This window comes from Neoarius graeffei, chromosome 2, assembly GCF_027579695.1.
Source record: "Neoarius graeffei isolate fNeoGra1 chromosome 2, fNeoGra1.pri, whole genome shotgun sequence".
In the NCBI taxonomy this organism is placed as follows: Eukaryota; Metazoa; Chordata; class Actinopteri; order Siluriformes; family Ariidae; genus Neoarius; species Neoarius graeffei.
This window is the reverse complement of record NC_083570.1, coordinates 52,404,148-52,430,377: the sequence shown is the minus strand read 5'-3', so window position 1 is coordinate 52,430,377 and position 26,230 is coordinate 52,404,148. Positions and strand designations below refer to the sequence as shown.

Genomic DNA, 26,230 nt, shown 5'->3' with positions numbered 1-26,230 from the left:
TCGCTTCAGCCCTGCTTAGCACCCAAAACTTGCACGGTTTTGGAGTGGGGCTGAAGCGAGCCAAACCGAGCTGAGTGAGGCTGGGGGCGTGAGGAGACACTCCCCTGTGCACTGATTGGTGAGGAGGAGTGTCCTCACATGCCCACACACGCCCCGCGAGCACGCTGGGATCTGTAAACACCGTAAACCTGGAAGAAGAAGAATTACGAGAATTTCTGAAGCCTTATGCGCCTCGCCTCATCTATACGCTCTTGCCAGTATCTGTTGGCGTTGTCGGTGACAACAAGCCACAGCACCAAGACCAGCAACACTAACGACTCCATGTCCTCCATGTTTATTGTTTACTATCCGGGTCGTGAGACTACCGCTTAAAAGATCACTGATGTCACTGTTTGCGCCGCTTAACGACATCACGTGACGTCCACCCACTTTCGCTAACTCCACCCAAAGTGTCCACCCACTTCCAGCCAGCACGGTTCACCGCGGTTGTAGTCGAAATGCAACTCCAACAGCCCCGCTCAGCTCGACTCAGCACGGCACGGCTCAGCCCAACTCAGCCGCGTTTGTAGTGGAAAAGCGGCATAAGCTTTGCATGCAGTTTTGTTTGTAGGAGAGGTCTCGCTTGACTCAAGCAGTCCAGATTTTGTGCCATCATTATTTGTGTATGCTGAAAATCACAATTTTAAAGCAAGGATGGAAAGGTAAAATTGTGTGCCCTCACTCTAAATGCCAACTTACGTTGACTGCTCTAACCCAGGGCTTTTCAAAGTGTGGGGCACGCCCCCCCTGGGGGGCGCCAGAGTTCTTCAGGGGGGGCGCAACGTGAGAGACAAAATGGATCGGTTTTTAGTACCTAAAGCTACAGTGAGTGAGGAGACAAAGTCTGGGCCAAGCAAAAAAACAGAGCCTCCAGGATGTTGCGATTTGCAACTTCAGTGCAAATTCAACCAATCCCCGTGAATTCAGGGCGGTGTTGCAATTATATCCAATCACCGCAACTTTCCCGCAAATTTGACCAATCGTTGGCGTCGTCTTGAGGTGACGTCGACAAACTACCTTCCGCCTTACTTCCGTGTGTTCAAGAGAAGCAGCATGCGCGTCGTGTTGCCAGATTGGACGATTTCAAGTGCATTTTGGCGGGTTTGGAACATAATTTGGACTGGAAAACGTCAGCAGTATCTGGCAACACTGTGTTATGTTTACAGTGAAGGACTGTGTGCACTTTATTATTTTTTTTACTTAATACAAGAAATTAATGGATGCCAACATTTTTGCCAAAATGGTATTTTATTTTCCATCGTTTAGGCAGCTTCAGCATCATACTGTGAGATTCTGTTCAAATTGTTGTTTTCTTCTCTGAAGCCTGAGCCATTTATTTTATTAGTTTATAATTATTGTTTAATTTAGTCTTCAGGAGAGACTGCCTGCACACAGTACTAGTATTAGTTTTTTTTTTCTTACATGAAAGCTGAGGCATTTATATTATATTTTAAGGTAACTTCATGTTGTGCTGTGAGGTTCTATGCACTTTAACTTTTGAACCAACAGGTGCATTTGGATAAGTAAAGCCTATTTTTCTGCATTTTTGTAGTCCTGGTAATCTTTTATATTGGTAAAGTTGTTTATAGGACCATTTCTCAGTGTCTTTGTTTTTTTAATCAATAGTTTTTCAGTAATAACTTAATATTTAACATATCACTCAATTTTAATCACAAAAAGAGAAAATCGCAATTTCTCGCAACTTTCACTTTCTCCCGCAATGTAATCGCAACAAAAACGTAAAAAACACCGCAACTTTCATCACAATTTTTTTGGAAAAACCCCCGCAACATCAGACATTTTAGCCCGCGGTAATCACAAAAAAGGCCCGCGGAATCCTGGGGGACTGGAAAAAGAAGGAAGTATGACCACGATTATTTAAAGTTTGGATTTTCATGGACTGGATCTGAAGATGCTCCACTGCCACAGTGTGGTGTCTGCCAAGAGGTGCTAGCTAACGATGCTATGAGATGTTTAAAATGTGTAAAACAAGATGTTTTAAAAAGCACAGATGTTTAAAATGTGAAAAAGAAAAAAAATGTGTACAACAACCATTTTTTTTAAAAATACAAATGGAACTTTAAGTATAGCAACAACAAAAATTGTAAGGGGGGGCGCTGTTGTTTATTTGCTCTCCGAGGGGGGGGCTGACTCTCCCACACTTTGAAAACCCCTGCTCTAACCTACTGTAGCTCCCGCCCCGTTCAGTTTCATTTCTGCTCTCTGCCTCTCGCTTTTTACGCAGCTCTGATTTCTCTTAGCTGCACTCTTTACACTATCATTCCTTTCATGCCATCACCTCCTGCAGATTGCTGTTTAGTGTTGGGATTTGCTGTTGTAGCTAAAGCCACATTGCCATCACATCACTGGCATAAATTGATTAAAACAAAATGAATATGAATGTCCCGTTGTTAATCAAGTTGTACATGCCCGCACATAACATAATCATATGCGTCTAAAGACTTGTAGGCATGAAGTTTTTCGTGGGTGTACACTGAAGTCTTGTCAATAAGGTGCGAGTATATATCTGGCCATTGTATACCAGGGAACTTACTAACATCGTCCGTCCACTCTTTAATTAAATGCGGATCCGGTAGGCGATGTCCACTGGTTAGAGTTAACTTATTTATGTAGCATTCTCGATCTTGTAACGACAATTGTTTGGCATAATCTGACAGCTCATAATGCCGTCTATGGGCAGCGCCATTGTTTCTGGGTCCAGGCTGCGCGCGCATCCTGGCAACGGTCGGTTTGTTTACAAACATGCAAAGGGGTCTATAGAACAGGGAAGTGAGATCCAATCACAAGTGGTCACTCGAGACTAGGTTTGCTCTAGTTACCGGTAAATTTGACATTTGAAACAATACGTTATCATTCCACAAATTTCAGTTGCTAACACGTCCACTATACTGTGGCTTTTTCACTATATTTTGAAGTGCGCCTTTAAGAGTTTGCTCTTTCGCCTGCCTTTTAAGACAAAGCTGGCAGTTCGTGACTATGGCAGAAATCGAATGCCAACAGTGAAGAGCTCTCCCTCTGACCAGTGACCTGCCCATAGGCTCAGCTAGCGAGCCGTGCAGCCATTTTTTTTTTTTTTTTTTAACACGGCCAATTCTCAAAAAACACGGCCATAAATCTCCAAACACAGCCTATAAATTTTGCACTAACCAAAATTTTGTTGTTTTGTGAAGTAATTTTGTGCATTTCTGTCAGGCTTTTGTCTAAACCAGGGAACAGGGGCGCTGCGCCCTCTTACTCTCGGCGTGCGCCCCCTTACCGAAATGCCGATTGAACCCCAAGTCACACTTAGGCCATGCACTTATATGCTACTGCACAACATGCAATCTTTCTCAAAACGATCTTTTCTCCGTGAAAGCATCCCAGCAACACCACATGACAATGTGTCTGACCATCAAATACATTATAATTACTCCGAAAATATTCCAATCATAGTAGATACACCGCCAGACGGTGCAAAAACAATCCGAATTGGCGTTTTCCAGACTGAGGCGCCATGTTTGTTTACTTGTCGCGGCTGCTCTCGCGAGATTTGACATGGGTTACATACAAGGTCAGCTGACTTGTAGAGCGAGATTTCTCGAGACTGAATGACCTTTCACCCACCGGCGCGGGAGCTTTTGACAGAAGTAGTTCGCGAGTTGTTTTTGTTGACACTTGGGCATTTAAAGATGTCATCCCACGGCACGAAACGGAAGAAGGCCAAAGACTGTCTGGGGCAGAAGAAGATTACTTCTTTCTTTTTCAATGTTGACAATTTCCCTGTCAGATAGCCTCAGAATGTCCCATTGTAGCCTCAATTTTTCAAATGCTTTGCATGGCGGAGGGGGGGATGGACAACCGGCACCGTCACTTCGCTCCCTCGCCATGGTGAGCACCCTCATACTAAATTTTTCTAGAAAAGCCCCTGTCTGTGGACATTTTTGTTGACGGTCAGTGGTTTCCTGGGGCTTGCCCGGCATGCGCGCTTTCCATATATGGAAGTTAAATCGAGAAAATCAAATTTACCACCAAAAACGTAGCGTTCTTATTGGTCAGAATTTGAAACGAGGCTTGAATGGAAGCAAAATACTACGAGTTTTGAGAGCTTCACCAGCGAAGCTCAGCAGGCTTAGAATGAGTAGGTCATGTATTTAGATATCCTCGCGAGTTTTAAATCATACAAGCCTGGTAAACATACTGACAAACTTTATACTTTCCTCTGTGCCCACTGCCAAATAATATTATAGTTTTTAAATGACCTGAATTAGACGAAATATAAAACTTGTCCCCTTCCTCAGTCGTACCGGACTCGGCGCGCTGAGAGCCCACTTCCGCATTCATAAAAGCCTGTTCCCATGGTAACGGCATGATAATCGCTTTCACTCTTTCACGCTTGGTTTCTCTTTCGCCAAAACTTACATTATCTTAAATAAACTTTCATAAACTACCATTGTTATTGAACTTTTTACAGTATTTACATTTCAAATAACTACAAGAAAATTTCCTTTCATTTGTAACTTAATTTCCCTTATTTTTGACTCCTGTATTATTGCACTTTTTAACAGAATCAGAATGATTCCTAACATTTTGTGATGTAACATTTGCATTATGTAGATTTCGTAAAATCAAAACGTGTTAAAAGGTATCTATTATTTTCAGTTGTATATTTTTCATAATATTAATCTTCAGAGTCGGCTAAATCGGGCAGCATGGTGGTGTAGTGGTTAGCGCTGTCGCCTCACAGCAAGAAGGTCCGGGTTCGAGCCCCGTGGCCGGCGAGGGCCTTTCTGTGTGGAGTTTGCATGTTCTCCCCGTGTCCGCGTGGGTTTCCTCCGGGTGCTCCGGTTTCCCCCACAGTCCAAAGACATGCAGGTTAGGTTAACTGGTGACTCTAAATTGACCGTAGGTGTGAATGTGAGTGTGAATGGTTGTCTGTGTCTATGTGTCAGCCCTGTGATGAGCTGGCGACTTGTCCAGGGTGTACCCCGCCTTTCACCCGTGGTCAGCTGGGATAGGCTCCAGCTTGCCTGCGACCCTGTAGAACAGGATAAAGTGGCTAGAGATAATGAGATGAGAAGATTTTTTCCAATTTGTCTTAGAACTTTTTGACTTACCCTCATATAAACAAAACACATTCACCTACACATTCTGCAGAGCACTCAATCACATTTTTATTCATTTTTTTATTCTCTTTATTACATTCTATTTTACTCCCTTTCCTTTTTACCCCCCCCCCCCCCCCCCGACTATCAACTATCTTCATGACCTACAAAGCATTGCTTTGCATGTCATATTCTGTATGATTGTGTATATGTAACAAATAAATCTGATTTAATGCCAGGTGTGAACAGGACCACAGAACGATTCCAGATCCAATTGCTTTGTTACTGCGGTAGAACCACGTTCGAGTTTTGAGATCACCACATGCACACGGCCGGTCGTACTGGTCTGTATCCGACTCCAAATGCTGCGTTCTCGTCTGCGCAAACAAACCACACCTGGGTTCATACGTGAAAGCTCTCCGAGCGTGTCTGAGTGACGTGAACTCATTCTGGATCCAGTCAAAACTCTCGCAGTCTGATCCTTAATTTAATTTGTCACAACTGTATGAAGAACGGCTTTTGCGAAGAACACTTTGGGGAAACAGTTGTGATTTCGGCACAAGCTGAAATGTTCAGAGTCAGCAGGACTTTCAGCACATAAAACGACTATTACGTAGGAAGACGTGTGTGGGCTTGGAGAAGGTTTCGGGGCAACTTTACCCGACCTTAATCATAATCATCATTACAAGAGCAGAGGTAGTCATTTCGATGTTGACAGTAATTTGCAGAAAATGAGACACTTTGACTGCTTTTCCACAAAAGACACCTTTCAGGGCCAGTCATGGTAAAATCTCCAACAATACAGAGCTTAAAGAATTAAAGAAAAGCTCAAACTTGCATGTGTAAATGCCACTCAGGCTGATCAGCAAGCATCCGAGAGGGCCAGCTCATACAAACGTCTTTCAAAGAAAAAACATCAATATAAGGTTGCATTTTTGGCATATATTATTTCAAGTTAACAAAATGTTTAATGTGGATTGCTGTGCACTTTTGTGGAACAAAATGCCATCAGAAAAAGGAGTATGAAGAAACACGAAGTGGTGCTGAGGCGGATTTCTTTTTTGCTCACAGTGTAGATTCATGCAGCCCATCAGTGACAGCCAAGATTTGATCTCCATTAGAGCTGAGCGATGACGAAAATGTCAAGATCACGAGAAATTGTCATGATACACTTAACAGGCATTCAAAAAAATTATCTATTTATTACTTTAAAAAGGTGCTGACTGCAAAGTCATCTGAAATTTAAAAAAAATTTATTATGCACGGCCTTTTCCTAAGTCTCGCAAGAACAAGATCATGCAGACAAGATATGATTATTCTGATGTGCCGAGGGTCGCTTTTCTCCATTTTCCTACCTCTTGAAGTAAACAGTATGGCCCTTACGGAAATATGGAATCAATTTTGTGCCAAAATGTTCATACAATACTTTTGAAATATCAAACAAAAATGACATATCAAAATACAAAAAAAAAAAAGTCAATTTTTTTAGACTGGCAAACAAATTATTCGTGTAATCGTGCAAAATATTTACAAAGGGAAAAAAAAGTTTAAAAAAAAGTTAAAAAGTTACAAAGGGAGGTGAGCCCCTCCAGGGCTCGAAAAAAATTTAAATTACAAGTTAAAATGGTTGTCTCTCATGCAAACATTTATAATATTAATAATTATATGATTTGCATATTCACATCAAATGTTTAATACATTTCATCAATTCATCTGAAATAATATTTCAAGTACAAGGCTTGATATTTCAAAAACATCTAGCAACTACTAATTTAAATGTTGAAACAACCATTTTTAATATGCTTTTGCTGTGATACCTTTTTTACAATATATACACTGGAATAGCGGTGTTGATTTGGTCGAACAACGTGCTACATGATATCACACATGTATAACACCGTGAAACAACGGGCTGGTCAGGACCGCTCGTCGGTGAGCGGCGTATAAATTGAATGAGGTTTGTGGCAAAGACAAGATGAAAAGATTTGTCTCGTGCAGAGACTGTACCGCAGTAACCCGGTAATACGCTGAGAGTAGAGCCAATGATTTTCCGTTTCAAAATCTGGCTTTTTCCGTTTCGGACAATGAAAAATTCCATTTCAATTCCGTTTCACAATTTCAGTTCAAAATTGTTCTGTTTGGCTCCAATTTAGTAATTCTGGCTGGCATAATTTTACTTGGGTTTCAAAGTACTGCATCTCTCAACACAAATGGTCCTTTGCATGATGAAGTCATTCATGAAAAAAAATAATAAAACAATTACACTGACAGTAAGCTGATAAATTGCATTAATAAAAAAAAAAAATTCAAGGCGGCACGGTGGTGTAGTGGTTAGCGCTGTCACCTCACAGCAAGAAGGTCCGGGTTCGAGCCCCGTGGCCGGTGAGGGCCTTTCTGTGTGGAGTTTGCATGTTCTCCCCGTGTCCGCGTGGGTTTCCTCCGGGTGCTCCGGTTTCCCCCACAGTCCAAAGACATGCAGGTTAGGTTAACTGGTGACTCTAAATTGAGCGTAGGTGTGAATGTGAGTGTGAATGGTTGTCTGTGTCTATTGGCCCTTTTCCACTACCCTTTTTCAGCTCGCTTCAGCTCACTTCAGCTCACTTCAGCCCGACACGGCTCGCGTTTCGACTACCAAAAACCAGCACGACTCAGCTCGCTTCAGCCCTGCTTAGCCCCTAAAACTCGCACGGTTTTGGAGTGGGGCTGAAGCGAGCCAAGCCGTGCCGAGTGAGGCTGGGGGCGTGAGCAGACACTCCCCTGTGCACTGATTGGTGAGGAGGAGTGTCCTCACATGCCCACACACGCCCCGCGAGCACGCTGGGATCTGAAAACACCGCAAACCCGGAAGAATAATAATTACGAATTACGAGAATTTCTGAAGCCTTATGCGCCTCGCCTCATCTATACGCTCTTGCCAGTATCTGTCCGCGTTGTCGGTGACAAGCCACAGCACCAAGACCAGCAACACTAACGACTCCATGTCCTCCATGTTTATTGGTTACTATCCGGGTCGTGAGACTACCGCTTAAAAGATCACTGATGTCACTGTTTGCGCTGCTTAACGACATCACCTGACATCCACCCACTTTCGCTAACTCCACCCAATGTGTCCACCCACTTCCAGCCAGCACGGTTCAGCGCGGTTGTAGTCGAAATGCAACTCCAACAGCCCCGCTCAGCTCGACTCAGCCCAACTCAGCACGGCACGGCTCAGCCGCGTTTGTAGTGGAAAAGCGGCATATGTGTCAGCCCTGTGATGACCTGGCGACTTGTCCAGGGTGTACCCTGCCTTTCGCCCGTAGTCAGCTGGGATAGGCTCCAGCTTGCCTGCGACCCTGTAGAACAGGATAAAGCGGCTACAGATAATGAGATGAGAAAAAAAATTAAAGTGGGATCACAGATTGAGACAACTCAAAATATTTTACTTGACATATTGATAACAGATAAATCAAGAAACTAGGATCACCGTTAACTAAAAACCCATCTCATATATAATATATGCAATATAATAGCATATATAATATCTCAACATAATATTGAGTACACTGATAAATTAATAGGGATAAATTAATATTCAGTAATACTTCCTGAGCCTGTAATGACAATACTCATAACTGACCGTTTAAAAATATTACTCTATAGCCATCTTTTTTAGTACACCACAAACTCATGAAACAATGTTTCCTAACAAAACACAGAACGCACGCTCAGACAGACTAGAAGGCGCTCCCAAACAGTCTAGAACGCACTCTCAAGCAGTCTAGAATAGTTTAACTTTGATTGTAATGACAGTCCTGAATATTCCTTGCAGATCAATCATTGCGCGCTCTCAGAGTTCCTAGAAACGCTGCTCGATGTCGCCATTATGACAGAGCATCATAAGTTGTTTAGTGTTGGTCTCCGTGAGACTGAATCTTCTGTCATTTAGAAGAGGGTTATACATGGAAAAGGAACGCTCAACGTCCACACTCGCCACTGGCAACCATATGGCATCCTTGGCCACCAGAGCATTCTTTTTTTTTCGTGGTCGCCATTCTGGTTGCGACCCGGGGAGCGAATCTGTAAACAAGCAGCTCATTGGCTGGCTAGGTGTGCCACAAGCCAATCACAATCACCGACAAAGCTGCCTTGACCGGAAAGGCATGTCTGCTTGGGCGTTAGCGGCAGTTACGCAGAAACCTTCTGCGGCAGTTACACTTTGACACGCGAGCAATGTTTCACTATAAAAATTCCGTAATTTCCGTCCGTTTTCCGCGATTGCAGAAACTCATTGGCCCTATCAGAGTGAGACAGTGAGAGGGCCCCCTCCAAAAAAAAAATCTTAACGGATTTACACGATTTGGAAAAATGGCTTTCAGAACCGAAAAAAACCTGAGCTTCCGGCACATGCCGGAAAACTTGCACCCATGTATTTATTCCATTTGAAAAGTGTTCGGCAAACCAGCTACCAGATTTGGGACACTACAACATCCTGAAATATTTAGTATTTGGGATTTCTAAATACACTGGAGATGCTAACGGCTGATGAAAGTACAGACTGCTTACTAATCCTTTGAGGCAGGTTTTGTGCATGCTGGATTGTGATGAGAAATTCCCCATAAAGGGGAAAAAATACCTCATTATGACAAAGGTAAGCTCAAACATGGATGTCTAATAGTAATCAACAAGCCAGGGCCTAGATCTAGCATATTTTATGGTGTTTAGCCGAGTCTACATCATCAGTACGTACACATGCCATTACTCAAGCCGAGCAGCAAGTCTAATAAAATCAATCGCATCCAAAGCCCACATCCAGATATACATTTTAATGTTGCACAAAGCGTTCACACTAACCTGATATAAAACGTTCTCCACACACATGGGGATGTTTTGCTGACATCCAGTCTTCCTGTTTAACTACAGCTCTTTGTCGTTTTTCTGGGTTCGGTGCGAAGCGGTGAAAAGTTAAACCAGGTTTATCTCCACATCTGTTATTACATCCAAAAACACTACAGGTCTCTGGCATCGTTCTTTTAGCTGTAGCTTCTACAAGTTTATCTGTAGATGTTTACTGAATTGGGCTAACAATCAATCATTCACATACGCTTGTGCCAGTCGTTGTCCAACACAAAGCTTGACCGGATAAACAAATCCGCAGTTATGATGACATCACGTGAAAGGCCCCTATAACTCCATAGTCGCTACCATGGAATCAAGCCCATGCATTCTAAGGCTAAGATAGCGAAGCACTAGCTAGAATCCTTTAGTTACCTGTCCAGAAAAATGACATCATCTAACCTTGCTCTATCTTGCAGTTACACTCACTAGGCAGGCTTTCCTTTTCTTTTCCGCTGGCTGTTAGCTGGTGGGAGAGCGGAGTCTGCCATGTTTGCCCACGCTGACTTGTTTTGGTTAAAAGTAGGTCAAACACACCCCACGGTGGTCACGTGATACTGCTGCTCATTTGCTTCAGCAATTTTCGGAACTGTAAAATGCAGGACACGTTTTATCTCAGCAAAACAGTGACACATGGAATACACGGTGTGTGCAGCATCGCAACATCTCAAAACTCCAACAGCTATAGACATAGACAATGCTCGATCGTCCGAGATGACTAAAGTATGTGCAAGGACGAGTAAAACTTTAACAGTAATCGTCCGATCGGACAACAAAAGCTAGTGCTGGCAACACAGGCAGCCGCTCCGTGATGCAGACCTGAACTGTCAGTCCAGTAGTAGCATATTTCTACTAGTATTATTGTTATTATTCTGCAAAGTGAATCACGCATCGTGACATCTGACTCCTCGTCAAAACAAAGTTCACCCGTGTCTATTGAAAATCTTGTTTTCCTGGACTGGTTCCTGTATAAATGAATCCTACCAAGCGTCAGAGACATTGCCTGTGTGCTCACTCTGCGCTAAGAGAGCAGGGAACCAGTCTAAAGTAGCTCGTCTCGTTTATGCGTTAAAAAGTTTCATTCACCAACACAGCAAAGTACAAAAAAATATTTTGAGGAAACCATTTAAATTTCCTTGTTTTTGATTATAATTCGTCCAAGTATGCGTGTTCGAGTGTACTGGAAAAGCTCGGCTCAGAGGGGTCCATGGAATGACGTAATTATACCGATTGGCTCAGGGCGATGAGGGTCGAGGACATCGTGTGCCAGCAGTGCGGTTGAAGCGGGCAGGTGCCAAACTTGGAACTTTTATATCACGGTTTGAGTTAATAATAAATCACTCAATAAATGTTCCTTGTCTCTAACCAGTATACTGTATATTATGATTTTTTTTTATTGCTTCTGATGGTTCCATATATTTCGTAATCATATTTATCAACATACTGCCAGTGTGACACGGGCGCCTGTGATTGGTGGACAGCCGACAAAGGGTGTCTCCCATTGGTTGTAAATTGTGATGATCATAAACACATACGGGACCCGCTGATTGGCTGTTCACATACTGAAGCCAAGTGAAGATATCCGGCATCGGGTGCTGTTGTCTGAAGAAAACTACAGCTAACAAAGCTTTACTACCAGATTACTCGGACGATCTTAGTCAGAAAGAAGCGAAGGATAGATACATGTGGAAATTAGAGTTTATTAGCCGTTATGATCTGTATAAAATTCCTTTAAATGACTGGATGGTGCAGATTTGTGATCGAGCGTTCGCATTAGCTACATGTTGGAATATACATTCTTTTTCCTGAAGAGTCCCGACACGGAAGAACAGTTATTAAAAAAAAAAACTACAAAAGCAAGAAAAAATTGTGTAAAGACTCCCCCCGACATCAGCTTTTGGGAACAGAATGCTGTGAAAGCCAACGCATTTACTCTCAAAGGGCTCGGCCCTAACCTGTGGGCTTGATGGTAAACTATTCCGGCCCCTCCATGTCTCAGCAACCCCAAGGACGTGTAGTTACACAGCTATCTGCACTCGAGCCTTTATACAGTGATGCTTATTATTGTTGTTAAAACAATATCCGAAGTGTTATTTGTAAAAGAATAAAATATCTTGCTCTAGACTTTCAAACAATGTTGTAAGATTTTATTTAAATTTTATCTAATAGTGGACGGTACAATAATTACAAACACTAACAGAATCGGCACATTCCAGTTGTAGCTGTAGTCGTACAGTAACTATAAATCACCCTTGCAATGAGAATTTCAATGAACGGTTAATGTTCAGTTCCCGCTTCATTTATTCTCTATTCAAAGGCACAGCTGAGTCACACAGGTTGATCAGTGTGTAACGGACAAGAACAATTTTATCCAAAATAGTTTTTCCTGCCTTAGTGGATTTATTTCCATTTCACATGCTGGTGTAAAGTTCAGCGTGTTTGTGTAGAACTCTCTCGAACTGTAAGCTCATTTCTACACTCTGGTTCCACGGTGACATAGAATGTAAGCACTGTTACTTTAGAGAATTTTGATTCAGATTCTGATCTTGCTAATGCACTTAATACATTTTTCCCCAGATTTGATACTTATGATTTCAGTACTGAAATAAGGGAACTCAGTCATAATTTAGTAGATCACAATCACTTTGAAATAGATGAGGACACGGTTGAAAGGGCACTATTTTCCACCAATGCAAACAAAAGCTGTGGTCCTGATAATATCTGAGGTAAACTGCTAAAGCTATGTAAGGAATTATGGACAATATTTCACTATATTTTTAATAAGTCATTATTAACCCAGCATGTCCCAAAATGTTGGAAAGATGCAGCTGTTGTCCCAGTGCCCAAGATAAGGTGCCCCAAAGTCCCTAATGATTTCAGGCCTATTGCTCTGACATCTCGTCATGAAAACCTTTGAGAAATTAGTAAGAAACGAAATTTTAAATAAGACAGTCAGACTTTGACCAATTCCAGTTTGCCTATAGGCCACACAGAGGTGTTGAGGATGCAACTGTATCCTTGATGAACATGCTTTTTAAACATCTGGAAGGTAAGGGAACACATGCCCAACTCTTATTTATTGATTTCTCCTCTGCTTTTAATACTATCCAACCCCATATTTTAATTGAAAGACTTTTAGAGCAATTTTATTTGAGCAAAAACCTTTTAGGCTGGGTTTTACATTTTTTAATTGACAGGACACAACGAGTGCGTGTCAATGGAGTACTGTCTGACCAGATTTGTACCTCCACTGGCTCCCCTCAGGGCTGTGTACTGTCCCCTCTTTTATTTATTCTTTACACGAATATGTGTCGTAGTAGCAGGGAGAACAGATTCATTCTCAAGTATGCAGATGACTCTGTCATTGTCAGTCTGCTAAAAGACAGTCACTACGTTTACATGCACATAGAGAGGATCGAATTTCTGCCGTTGCTCGACTGAAATCGAAGTTCAAAATGCCATGTATACACCTTAATTCGGCTGAAATTGAACCGAACTTGATTTCTCGGAATCGAGCTACACGACCTAGTTTATGCGATTTCTGCCGAGCTACTTTGTGCATGTAAACCCTATCGAGCTACTTCCGGAAGTGACGAGACCACAAGCGGGAAACACAACAGCCTCGGTCAGCATGACAGCGAATCATGACAACGGCATGAATCTTTTCTTTTTGTGGCATTGTTTGCACTGTTAAAATTTAGCTCACTTACTGTATCACCAAATACATCTGTACAGCTGTTGCATAGCTGTGAATTGTGTACATAAACAAGTCATTGTATTTGTGTGTGTGTATATATGTCCAACATCTGAAGAATGTCAATAAAAACAAAACAATTGAACTTTTTGTGTTTATTAAGACATAAGTTAAATTGTAAGCAAAAAAATATATATTTTTGTAAGCAAAAAATGGACTTTAGAAAAATATTATTGTACAAAATAAGTTGTCTTACAAAACAGTGGTCTGCGCCGGACAGTTTGTAGCCATAGTCTGTTAGAGCAAGCCGAACAGCTTGAACACGGAACTGCTAGTGTTGCCAGATTGAGGGTTTTAAGTGCATTTTAGCGGATTTGAACATGTTTTGGGCTGGAAAACGTCAGCAGTATCTGGCAACACTATAGCTCTTCTTCATGACGACAACCGGAAGTGTACCAACACGATGGGGCGTGTAGCGCCACGTGTGGCTCGGGTGCACAATGCACCTTGCACAATAGCCCGATTTCACTTGTGCATGTAGGATTGGATTTCTCTGGCACCCCTGCTGGGACCCTTTGCTCGATTACCAACAGCAGCTCGATTTGGACGTGCATGTAAACGTACTGAATGAGACAGGCCATGGTCCAATTGTTCAGGAGTTTGTAGACTGGTGCGAGCAATCTTTCCTACAACTGAACATCTCGAAAACAAAAAATATGTATGTGGACTTCAGGAAACATTCCAGTGTTAAGGAAATGATCAGTATAAAAGGTCAGACTGTGGAATGTGTAGACAACTACAAATATCTTGGCACCGTTATCGACAGTAACCTTACCTTTGTGGCAAACTGTGAGTCTGTGTACAAAAAGGTGAATCAGCGCCTACACTGTCTATGGAAGCTGTCATCCTTTCACATCGACAGAAAGTTGTTAACCATTTGTTTTATAGATGTTTTATTGAGTCTGTGATCTCTTTTAGCCTAATGTCCTGGTTCAGTAACCTATCCCTAAAAAATAAAAACTCACTTAATCAGATTGTGAGGTGGGCCAGTAAGTTAATTGGACAGCCTCAGCTGAACCTGGAGCCCCTCTACAATGGACAGCTGCTGAGACTAGCGGGGTCCATCCTAAATGACCCATCCCACCCACTGTACAGTGAGTTTCAGCCTCTCCCCTCTAGGGATGTTAACCGATGACCATTTGACCGGTGGTTGACCGAATCAACGTCAACCGATAAATTTTTTTTTGGTTGTTGGTGAAAAAAAAAAATCAATCGTTTTGAAGCTGCCGATTTTGGAGCGGAGAACCTGGAATTCTGTGTTGTAAACGCTTGGGGCATGCCATGCGGTGTAAGGATGACAGCTGACAAATCAGAAACACCCATTCAGTCATGTCCCGCCCTCCCGCCCCAGTTAAAGACAGCTGACAAATCAAACACCCATTCAGTCATGTCCCGCCCTCCCGCCCCAGTTAAAGACAGCTGACAAATCAGAAACACCCATTCAGTCATGTCCCGCCCTCCCACCCCAGTTAAAGACAGCTGACAAATCAGAAACACCCATTCAGTCATGTCCCGCCCTCCCGCCCCAGTTAAAGACAGCTAACAAATCAGAAACACCCATTCAGTCATGTCCCGCCCTCCCGCCCCAGTTAAAGACAGCTGACAAATCAAACACCCATTCAGTCATGTCCCGCCCTCCCGCCCCAGTTAAAGACAGCTAACAAATCAGAAACACCCATTCAGTCATGTCCCGCCCTCCCGCCCCAGTTAAAGACAGCTGACAAATCAAACACCCATTCAGTCATGTCCCGCCCTCCCGCCCCAGTTAAAGACAGCTGACAAATCAAACACCCATTCAGTCATGTCCCGCCCTCCCGCCCCAGTTAAAGACAGCTGACAAATCAGAAACACCCATTCAGTCATGTCCCGCCCTCCCGCCCCAGTTAAAGACAGCTGACAAATCAGAAACACCCATTCAGTCATGTCCCGCCCTCCCGCCCCAGTTAAAGACAGCTAACAAATCAGAAACACCCATTCAGTCATGTCCCGCCCTCCCGCCCCAGTTAAAGACAGCTGACAAATCAAACACCCATTCAGTCATGTCCCGCCCTCCCGCCCCAGTTAAAGACAGCTGACAAATCAAACACCCATTCAGTCATGTCCCGCCCTCCCGCCCCAGTTAAAGACAGCTGACAAATCAAACACCCATTCAGTCATGTCCCGCCCTCCCGCCCCAGTTAAAGACAGCTGACAAATCAGAAACACCCATTCAGTCATGTCCCGCCCTCCCGCCCCAGTTAAAGACAGCTGACAAATCAGAAACACCCATTCAGTCATGTCCCACCCTCCCGCCCCAGTTAAAGACAGCTGACAAATCAGAAACACCCATTCAGTCATGTCCCGCCCTCCCGCCCCAGTTAAAGACAGCTGACAAATCAGAAACACCCATTCAGTCATGTCCCGCCCTCCCACCCCAGTTAAAGACAGCTGACAAATCAGAAACACCCATTCAGTCATGTCCCGCCCTCCCGCTGCCACTCGGCAAAAGAAAAAAGTGTAGACACAGGCTTTTTAGCTTACAAATTACTATTCTGTTTTTTTTTTTTTATTATTATTAGGAGGCACATGGAGTTTAGTCCTGCCTTGGCCAGTGCATTCTGAAAGTATGTTTTGGTCTGTAGCCAACAATGCATGTTATTGCAGATCAGATCTCTCCACACAAACTAAAGGCGCAGATGCCGACTTTTTCACGGCTTTTTCATGGACTGTAACGGCATTTGCTTATGTAGTAATTTTAATACAGAATTTACTCTGGTGAAATTACTCAGACACTCCAACGCCCCCCGCCCCCCCCCAAAAAAAAAAATCGGATCTGCACGAGCCGTGAAAAAGGCGCGCCGTTTGCATCCCTGTTTAAACTCATAGGTTAACCAACTTTAACCGGCTAATGAGGCTCGGTGGTCGGTCAAGATTTTTTTTTTTAGTTTTCGCCATCCCTACTCCCCTCAGGCCGTAGGTTTAAGATGCCTGTATGTAAAACAAAGCGATATAGAAACAGTTTTGTCCCAGCAGCTATTAAGGCCCTGAACCACACCTAGGCACAGCCCTCTTTTCTCTATTTATTTATTTATTCTGTCTGGAGCATTTGTCTGTTAGTTTGTTGTCCTTCTCTTGTTATTGTATTGTCATTAGTATTGTGTGTATGCTTTTAGTATTGTGTTGTATGTGTATGCTTTTAACTGCAACTAAATCTACCCTGGGGTATAAATAAAGTTACCTTACATTTTGCACAGGACTGTGTTCCTCTGATAACAGAAACAAAGCTCCAGTGTTATTATTTTACTCACTAAAAACTCTCCACAGCTTAATAGACCCTAAATTATTCATTCCTCTGCTACGAGAACTTCTTTCTTTCTGAATGTGTCTGCACAGATTGGTGTTATGGTTTTGTGGATTTATCATAATTACGCTTCACCTAATTTAAAAAAAAAAAAAGTCAACTGCATTCTGTCCTCTCCAAAATAAAATAAAGCTCTGGGCAAGTGGAACTGTTTTTCAGGCAAGTACATTTTAGGTGCTGCTCGCCCATTGAGCAAGTAAGACTGGGAGATTTTCTTTTTCCAAGGACTGCATAGAACATTTTGCCCAGAATTCAACTTTGCAACCAGAATCTTGAAACAATTTTAATAAGTAAAACCTAAACAGAGCTGAATGGAAACTGATGTGATTTTTTTTTAACAATTGTGCATTTCTTTTATTTATTTATTTTGGGGGGGGATACAACTGAATTTTTACAAGTATGAAATAAAAAACTCAGTTTAAGGCTTTTTTTTTAAAAAAATAAAGGTTTAATGTAACATTACAGTTTGCGAGCATATTAACCTCCTATTCCATGATACACAATATCTATCAAAAATTTTCTCCAGTGTCACACGATGCATTATATGGACTAAAGTTTGTGGACACCTGACCATCACGTTCAAATGTGCTTGTTGAACATCCGAGTCCAAATTTACTTTGTTATAATAACCTCCCCTCTTTTGCGAAGTCTTTCCACTAGATTTTGGAGAGTGGCTGGGGGGGGAATGCGTGTTTGTTCAGCCACAAGAGCTTAAAGCCTCGGTCACAACCGGCCGTACAGTGGGGCAAAAAAGTATTTAGTCAGCCACCGACTGTGCAAGTTTTCCCACTTAAAAAGATGAGAGAGGCCTGTAATTTTCATCATAGGTACACTTCAACTATGAGAGACAGAATGGGGGGAAAGAATCCAGGAAATCACATTGTAGGATTTTTAATGAATTAATTGGTAAATTCCTCGGTAAAATAAGTATTTGGTCACCTACAAACAAGCAAGATTTCTGGCTCTCACAGACCTGTAACAACTTCTTTAAGAGGCTCCTCTGTCCTCCACTCGTTACCTGTATTAATGGCACCTGTTTGAACTCGTTATCAGTATAAAAGACACCTGTCCACAACCTCAAACAGTCACACTCCAAACTCCACTATGGCCAAGACCAAAGAGCTGTCAAAGGACACCAGAAACAAAATTGTAGACCTGCACCAGGCTGGGAAGACTGAATCTGCAATAGGTAAGCAGCTTGGTGTGAAGAAATCAACTGTGGGAGCAATTATTAGAAAATGGAAGACATACAAGACCACTGATAATCTCCCTCGATCTGGGGCTCCACGCAAGATCTCACCCCGTGGGGTCAAAATGATCACAAGAATGGTGAGCAAAAATCCCAGAACCACACGGGGGGACCTAGTGAATGACCTGCAGAGAGCTGGGACCAAAGTAACAAAGGCTACCATCAGTAACACACTACGCCGCCAGGGACTCAAATCCTGCAGTGCCAGACGTGTCCCCCTGCTTAAGCCAGTACATGTCCAGGCCCGTCTGAAGTTTGCTAGAGAGCATTTGGATGATCCAGAAGAGGATTGGGAGAATGTCATATGGTCAGATGAAACCAAAATAGAACTTTTTGGTAAAAACTCAACTTGTCATGTTTGGAGGAGAAAGAATGCTGAGTTGCATCTAAAGAACACCATACCTACTGTGAAGCATGGGGGTGGAAACCTCATGCTTTGGGGCTGTTTTTCTGCAAAGGGACCAGGACGACTGATCCGTGTAAAGGAAAGAATGAATGGGGCCATGTATCGTGAGATTTTGAGTGAAAACCTCCTTCCATCAGCAAGGGCATTGAAGATGAAACGTGGCTGGGTCTTTCAGCATGACAATGATCCCAAACACACCGCCCGGGCAATGAAGGAGTGGCTTCGTAAGAAGCATTTCAAGGTCCTGGAGTGGCCTAGCCAGTCTCCAGATCTCAACCCCATAGAAAATCTTTGGAGGGAGTTGAAAGTCTGTGTTGCCCAGAGACAGCCCCAAAACATCACTGCTCTAGAGGAGATCTGCATGGAGGAACGGGCCAAAGTACCAGCAACAGTGTGTGAAAACCTTGTGAAGACTTACAGAAAACGCTTGACCTCTGTCATTGCCAACAAAGGGTATATAACAAAGGATTGAGATGAACTTTTGTTATTGACCAAATCTTATGTTTGTTTCAGGTTGCAAGACAAACTTACGGCCAACGTGCGTCTTTCTCCACGAACAAAAAAAAAAAAAAAAAAAAAACGCAGCGATTTGGGAAACGGCAAAAATCGCACGGCCAAAAAAAATCGTACGTCCGGTTGTGACCTAGGCTTTAGTGAAGTCAGGTACCAATGTTGAGCGAGGAGGTCTGGGGTGCAATCAGTGTTCCAGTTCATCCCAAAGGTGTTCAGTGGGGTTGAGTTCAGGGCTCTGTGCAGGACACTAAAGTTCTTCCACTCCAACCTTAACACTGTGTCTTCATGGAGCTTGCTTTGTCGTGTTGGAAACTAATGCTACAACATACAACATTCAAGACAATCGGTGGGGCAACACTTCGGGGAAGAACCACATAAGTGTGATGGTCAGGTGTCCACAAACTTTTGGACAGTCAAAAGAAAAATATACTGCTCACTGTGGCTGCCAGAACCATAACATTACCATCAGTAGTGATGATGATTATTATTATTATGTGTAAGTGAATGAACATGACTGAGGTGATCTATTTATTCCATGCTTTGCTTTGTCTTCAAAGGAGAAACAACAGAGCAGACTAATCATACACTGTAACCTGTGAAGCCTGAACTGTATTACATGCTCGAAACGCTTGAACGTCACATTGCACGGTACTCAACCCAAATAGTTTCAATATCTAGCTATTAGTTTTCACGCCTAATATACAACACCCCTGAAACCAAGAAGTGATGCAAATCATACTCGGGGGTTATTGCATGGTGTGCATGTGAGGAGGAAAATTCTCCACTGTAAACAAACACACTCATCTACAAGCTTCTGTAATCTCCAAAGGAAAAAAAAGAAAAGCCTAATACAGGAACTAGTTATGATGACCAAAACAACAAAAAAAACCCTCACCCACTTTAACGCTTCGTTCCAGTAAAGGGGAAAGGGAGGGAACGTTTTTTTCTCTTATCTTTGTGCTGTATGTCACTCCTACTCCAAATGGTTTGCTAAAGATTAGGAAACTGTGCGACTTTAAAGTGTTATAACCACAATACATGTGCGTGCGCTCACACATACAGTGTCTTGCAAAAGTATTTATTCCCCTTGGTGTTTGTCCAGTTGTGTCACGTTACAAGCTGGAATTAAAATGGATTATTGGGGGATAGCGCCATTCGATTTACACAACATGCCTACCACTTTAAAGGTGCAATTTTATTTCATCTCATTATCTCTAGCCGCTTTATCCTGTTCTACAGGGTCGCAGGCAAGCTGGAGCCTATCCCAGCTGACTACAGGCGAAAGGCAGGGTACACCCTGGACAAGTCGCCAGGTCATCACAGGGCTGACACATAGACACAGACAACCATTCACACTCACATTCACACCTACGCTCAATTTAGAGTCACCAGTTAACCTAACCTGCATGTCTTTGGACTGTGGGGGAAACCGGAGCACCCGGAGGAAACCCACACGGACACGGGGAGAACATGCAAACTCCGCACTAAAAGGCCCTCGCCGGCCACGGGGCTCGAACCCAGAACCTTCTTGCTGTGAGGCGACAGCGCTAACCACTACACCACCGTGCCGGCCGCAATTTTATTTATGTGTTTTGGTTTTTTTTTTAATTGTGACACAAGCCATGATTAAGATTTGGGGGGGGGGGGGGGGACTGGAGTGTGAATAGGTATTCGCCCCCCCAAAGTCAATACTTCGTAGAGCCACCTTTTGCTGCAATTACAGCTGCAAGTCTCTTGGGGTATGTCTATTAACTTGGCACATCTAGCCACTGGGATTGTTGCCCATTCCTCAAGGCAAAACTGCTCCAACTCCTTCAAGTTAGACGGGTTGCACTGGTGTACAGCAATCTTCAAGCTATGCCACATAAGTGTACAAGATTGAGATCTAGGCTTTGATTAGGCCATTCCAAGACATAAAATGTTTCCCTTTAAACCACTCCAGTGTAGCTTTAGCAGTATGTCTAGGGTCATTGTCCTGCTGGAACGTGAACCTTCGTCCCAGTCTCAAACCTCTGGCTGATTCAAACAGGTTTTCCTCCAGAATTGTCCTGTATTTAGTGCCATCCATCTTTCCTTCAGTCCTGACCAGCTTTCCTGTCCCTGCAGATGAAAAACATCCCCACAGCATGATGCTGCCACCACCATGCTTCACTGTAGGAATGGTGTTCTCAGGGTGTTGGGTTTGCGCCACACGTGGCGTTTCCCACGATGGACAAAAAGATCAATTTTAGTCTCATCTGACCAGAGAATCTTCTTCCATATGTTCAAAGAATCTGCCACATGCTGTTGAGCAAACTCAAATGCATTTTCTTATTTTAGCGGCGCTCCATACTTAAGAAACTATGGTAACCCATCGAGTTGATTTTTCATGGACACACAGGGATCCCAGCCGTGTCCGTCCGTCCATCCCCATCCCTCGCGATTCTGATTGGCTGTTTGATTTTGGCCGGAACTAGAAGCACGAGCGCGCCTACATAACTTATTTTTGTCTACAGGTAATTTCATATTTATCGGGTTTTTCCACAGAGAACAACTCAAACAGTACAACACAATAATCATTTTTACAAACTTTAAAAAGATGTCAGAGCAAGGTCACCAAGGAGAGGAAGATGAAGTCAAATCCGGGAAGAGAGTGTTTTGACAGAGGAAGAAAAAGAAAGAAGACATGAAAGAGCAAGAGAAAGGCAAAGAAATCTTTCACAAGAAAAGCGACAAGCTGAAAGAGAAAGAAAACGTGTAAAAAAATGAATTAATAGAAATGATGGAGTATTTAGAATTAAATTCCTACAAGTAATGTTGATTTTGAAATCACTGCGAAATCTTTCGGGATCTGACAAGTTGACCTGAATCCAGTCAGTGTTTTCATAAACCGTGTATCTTTTGTTTTCAAAACAGTTTGCTATAAATCCCTAAAGCACACTGTAGTTTATAGTAATAAAAATAATTATAATACATTGGGCCAAATTACTCAATTCTGATTGGTCAATCAAGGGGGGCTTTTTTCCTTAACACGGGGCCGTATTTCTGAAATGCTATCGGCTAGTTTGTTGGAATGGGTAAAAAGCCAAACAAGACCAAAAGCCTGACGAAACAAGATGATATTCTGTGGAAATGCGGTCCTCGTGTCGTGTCGCCATGTCATGATGAAAGACGCTTTAGAAACTGATTCAAACGTGCAAGATAGTCTCGCGCCCAGATTGGTTCAGAAAACATGAATGACAAATGTTGTGAACTTGAATGGCTGCCGAAGTATGAATTTGGCCCTATAAACAAGTAACCGTATGGTTCCTCGTAAAATTAAGGATCAATTTCACTCATGATTTCAAAGTTTTGACTTTTCAAAACTTCGAAATCACTCATGAAATTAATCCTTAATTTTACTCAGCCCCATACGATTACCTATACTAATATACATGTGAGTTTGGAGAAATTTATCTTCTCGTGATAAAATTCAAATTGAAACATCAAAATACATCATCTGTTGCATGTTTGTTCTCACTTGAATGGAAGCTCCGCTATTTGGTAGGACCTCATTTTATATTTTTTTTCTTTAAGCAAATGTTTTTTTCTGGCCACTCTTCCATAAAGCCCCACTCTGTGGAGCTCACGGCTTAACTCTATACCCCTTAAAGTGCATATCACGGGTAAATTCAGGAGCAAAATCAATGAAATTCTCCTATTTTATATTAAACTTTGGTCAAATATCTGTCACATTTTGCACAAATTTTTTTTTTACCTTGGGCAATACCAGAAAAATTCAGTTGAAATCAAGCCATTTGAGGCGAATTGGTCCGCCTCTGAAAAAACTTGCCATTTGGATTTCCCGGGAAACACTGATTTTCGTGACGTCGCGTGCGGGACGCCTTCTTCTGAATCCTACGTCAGCGCTGGTTTGTTTATGAGAAAACGACCTGGTGGTTTTCTGCAAATTTCTTCAACATTAATCACATAATTATTAAAATGGTTAACAGATGTATCGTAGAAGGGTGCAGCAACACCAATCTTGATGGGATTAGTACTCATCATTTTCCAAAAGACCGACAATGAGAGAGAAACGGGAGCGCTTGGTCTACACAGGCTGTGCACTGAAACCGTGCAAAGCTCGCGCAGCCTGCTGGCGCTTCCGCAGGTGACGTCATGAATCTGGCTCCAGACTCCCTTGGGATTTTTCCAGACGCGTTTTGTTATTTTTTTCTGTTGTAGACAGATGGCCTTGTGCAAAATTACCCTTCTGGATGAGTGTGTAAAGGGACATACTTTCATATAAAAAATACCCACTTAATTGGTCCAGAATATGCACTTAAAAGCAGTTGCTACAGCCACCCTTGTATATGTATATACTGTTCACCCTTAGAACATATTTACAAGAAAAAGTCTAAAGACAAGGTTTTGACAAGGCGTCATACGTCGTCATTATGGGATGTACACAGGGTTGTCATTAAGGGGTAAAGAGTTGAAGTGGTCCTATGGACAGATACTCCCATCTCCGCTGTGGATCTTTGCAGCTCCTTCAGTGTTTCTCTTTGTTGCATCTCTGATTAATGCCCTCCTTGCCCGGTCTGTGAGTTTTGATGGGCGGCCTTCTCTTGCCAGGTTTGTAGTGGTGCCATATTCTTTCCATTTGGCTATAATGGATTTAATGGTGCTCCCTGGGATATTCAAAGTTTGGGATATTTTTTTATAAGCCAACCCTGATCTATACTTCCCCACAACTTTATCTCGGACCTGTTTGGAGGCTCCTTGGTTTTCACGTTGCTTGCTTAGGGCAGTACGGTGGTGTAGTGGTTAGCGCTGTCGCCTCACAGCAAGAAGGTTCTGGGTTCAAGCCCAGTGGCCGGCGAGGGCCTTTCTGTGTGGAGTTTGCATGTTCTCCCCGTGTCTGCGTGGGTTTCCTCCGGGTGCTCCATTTTCCCCCACAGCCCAAAGACATGCGGTTCGGTTAACATGAGATGGCCTTGGGCTGAGGTGCCCTTGAGCGAGGCACCTAACTCCCAACTGCTCCCCAGGCGCTGTTAGCATGGCTGCCCACTGCTCTGGGTATGTGTGTGTGTTCACTGCTTCAAATGGGTTAAATGCAGAGAGGAAATTTCACAAGTTGTGCTTGCTTGCTTTCTTTCTTGGTTGGACCAGCTCTTATTTCATTTTTCTTTCACATTTTAATTATTGTTTGTAGCACAATTTAAAAATTGTGTGTGTATAAAGTCTAAAGACTAGGTTTTAGACAAGGTGTCATATGTCGTCATTAAGGGGTAAAGAGTTAAAGTGGGGGCAGCACGGTGGTGTAGTGGTTAGCGCTGTCGCCTCACAGCAAGAAGGTCCGGGTTCGAGCCCCGTGGCCGGCGAGGGCCTTTCTGTGTGGAGTTTGCATGTTCTCCCCGTCTCCGGGTGCTCCGGTTTCCCCCACAGTCCAAAGACATGCAGGTTAGGCTAACTGGTGACTAAATTAACTGTAGGTGTGAATGTGAGTGTGAATGGTTGTCTGTGTCTATGTGTCAGCCCTGTGATGACCTGGCGACTTGTCCAGGGTGTACCCCGCCTTTCGCCCGTAGTCAGCTGGGATAGGCTCCAGCTTGCCTGCGACCCTGCAGGACAGGATAAAGCGGCTAGAGATAATGAGATCCTGATCTATACTTCTCCACAACTTTGTCTCTGACCTGTTTGGAGGCTCCTTGGTTTTCATGTTGCTTGCTTAGGGCGGCACGGTGGTGTAGTGGTTAGCGCTGTCGCCTCACAGCAAGAAGGTCCGGGTTCGAGCCCAGTGGCCGGCGAGGGCCTTTCTGTGCGGAGTTTGCATGTTCTCCCCGTGTCCGCGTGGGTTTCCTCCGGGTGCTCCGGTTTCCCCCACAGTCCAAAGACATGCAGGTTAGGTTAACTGGTGACTCTAAATTGAGCGTAGGTGTGAATGTGAGTGTGAATGGTTGTCTGTGTCTATGTGTCAGCCCTGTGATGACCTGGCGACTTGTCCAGGGTGTACCCCGCCTTTCGCCCGTAGTCAGCTGGGATAGGCTCCAGCTTGCCTGCAGAACAGGATAAAGCGGCTACAGATTTGTCTCTGACCTGTTTGGAGGCTCCTTGGTTTTCTTGTTGCAGAGTCAGGGTCCCAGACATCACGTGACAGATCATGTGACACTGATTGCACACAGGTGGATCTTAATCAAGTAATTATGTGAGTTATGAAGTGAATATTCTTTCACATTTTAATTGTTTGTAGCACAGTTTTTTGTTTTTTTTTAAATTGCACCTTTAAAGCTGTAGGCATGTTGTGCAAATCAAATGGTGCTAATTCTCTAACAGTCCATTTTAATTCCGGCTTGTAATGTGACAAAAAAACAGGACAAACACCAAGGGGGATGAATACTTTTGCAAAAAACACTACACGCACGCGCGCATACATACATAATAAGGCTGTGAAACCTGTATAATTTGGATAATATCCCATTAGCTCACGCAGAATTTATGATATTTAGCTCATGCTGCAAAAGCCTCCAGGTGCTTTGACATGCTTGGAGTTTGAAATATGCCCTTTTTTAAATTATTATTATTATTATTATTTTTCTGTTGAGATGTCAGAGCACTCCAGCCGGCTCTGCACTTATCTCCAGGCTACTGAGGCGAGTTAGCCACTTAGCTAACACTTCAAAGAAAAAGGCCACTCAAAGCCTGCGTATTAAAATACCCTCTTTATCAACCGCTATATCTCGATAACAAAACGCTTGAATTGTATAATCCGATCATCCAAACGCAAAGAAAACCAAACCCGCTCTGCAGTTACCAAGCACAGGCTCTTACCTTGGTGTGAAGAAGTGAGCGCCATGATGACTTCTGAAAGGAACACGATTCCACTCGCGAGGACGCAGAGGAACGCCCTCTCCGAGAACCAACCAATCACAAGTCAAGACAACTGTCAAACAAGCCACGCCCTTCTAGTGACGTCACGACGTGCGACGGAAGT

At 43.2% G+C, this 26,230-nt stretch overlaps 1 protein-coding gene across 1 annotated transcript in view; it reads right to left on the bottom strand.

Moving 5' to 3' along the window:
- The window catches only part of ireb2 (iron-responsive element binding protein 2), a 105,788-nt gene extending 79,650 nt beyond the window's left edge, over positions 1–26,138 (bottom strand). The window contains exon 1 of the mRNA XM_060914389.1: positions 26,068–26,138. Within this exon, the coding sequence (XP_060770372.1) occupies positions 26,068–26,092 (25 nt within the window). The 5' untranslated portion in view covers positions 26,093–26,138. The remainder of the gene's footprint in view (positions 1–26,067) is intronic.
- Between the last annotated feature and the right edge of the window lie 92 nt (positions 26,139–26,230).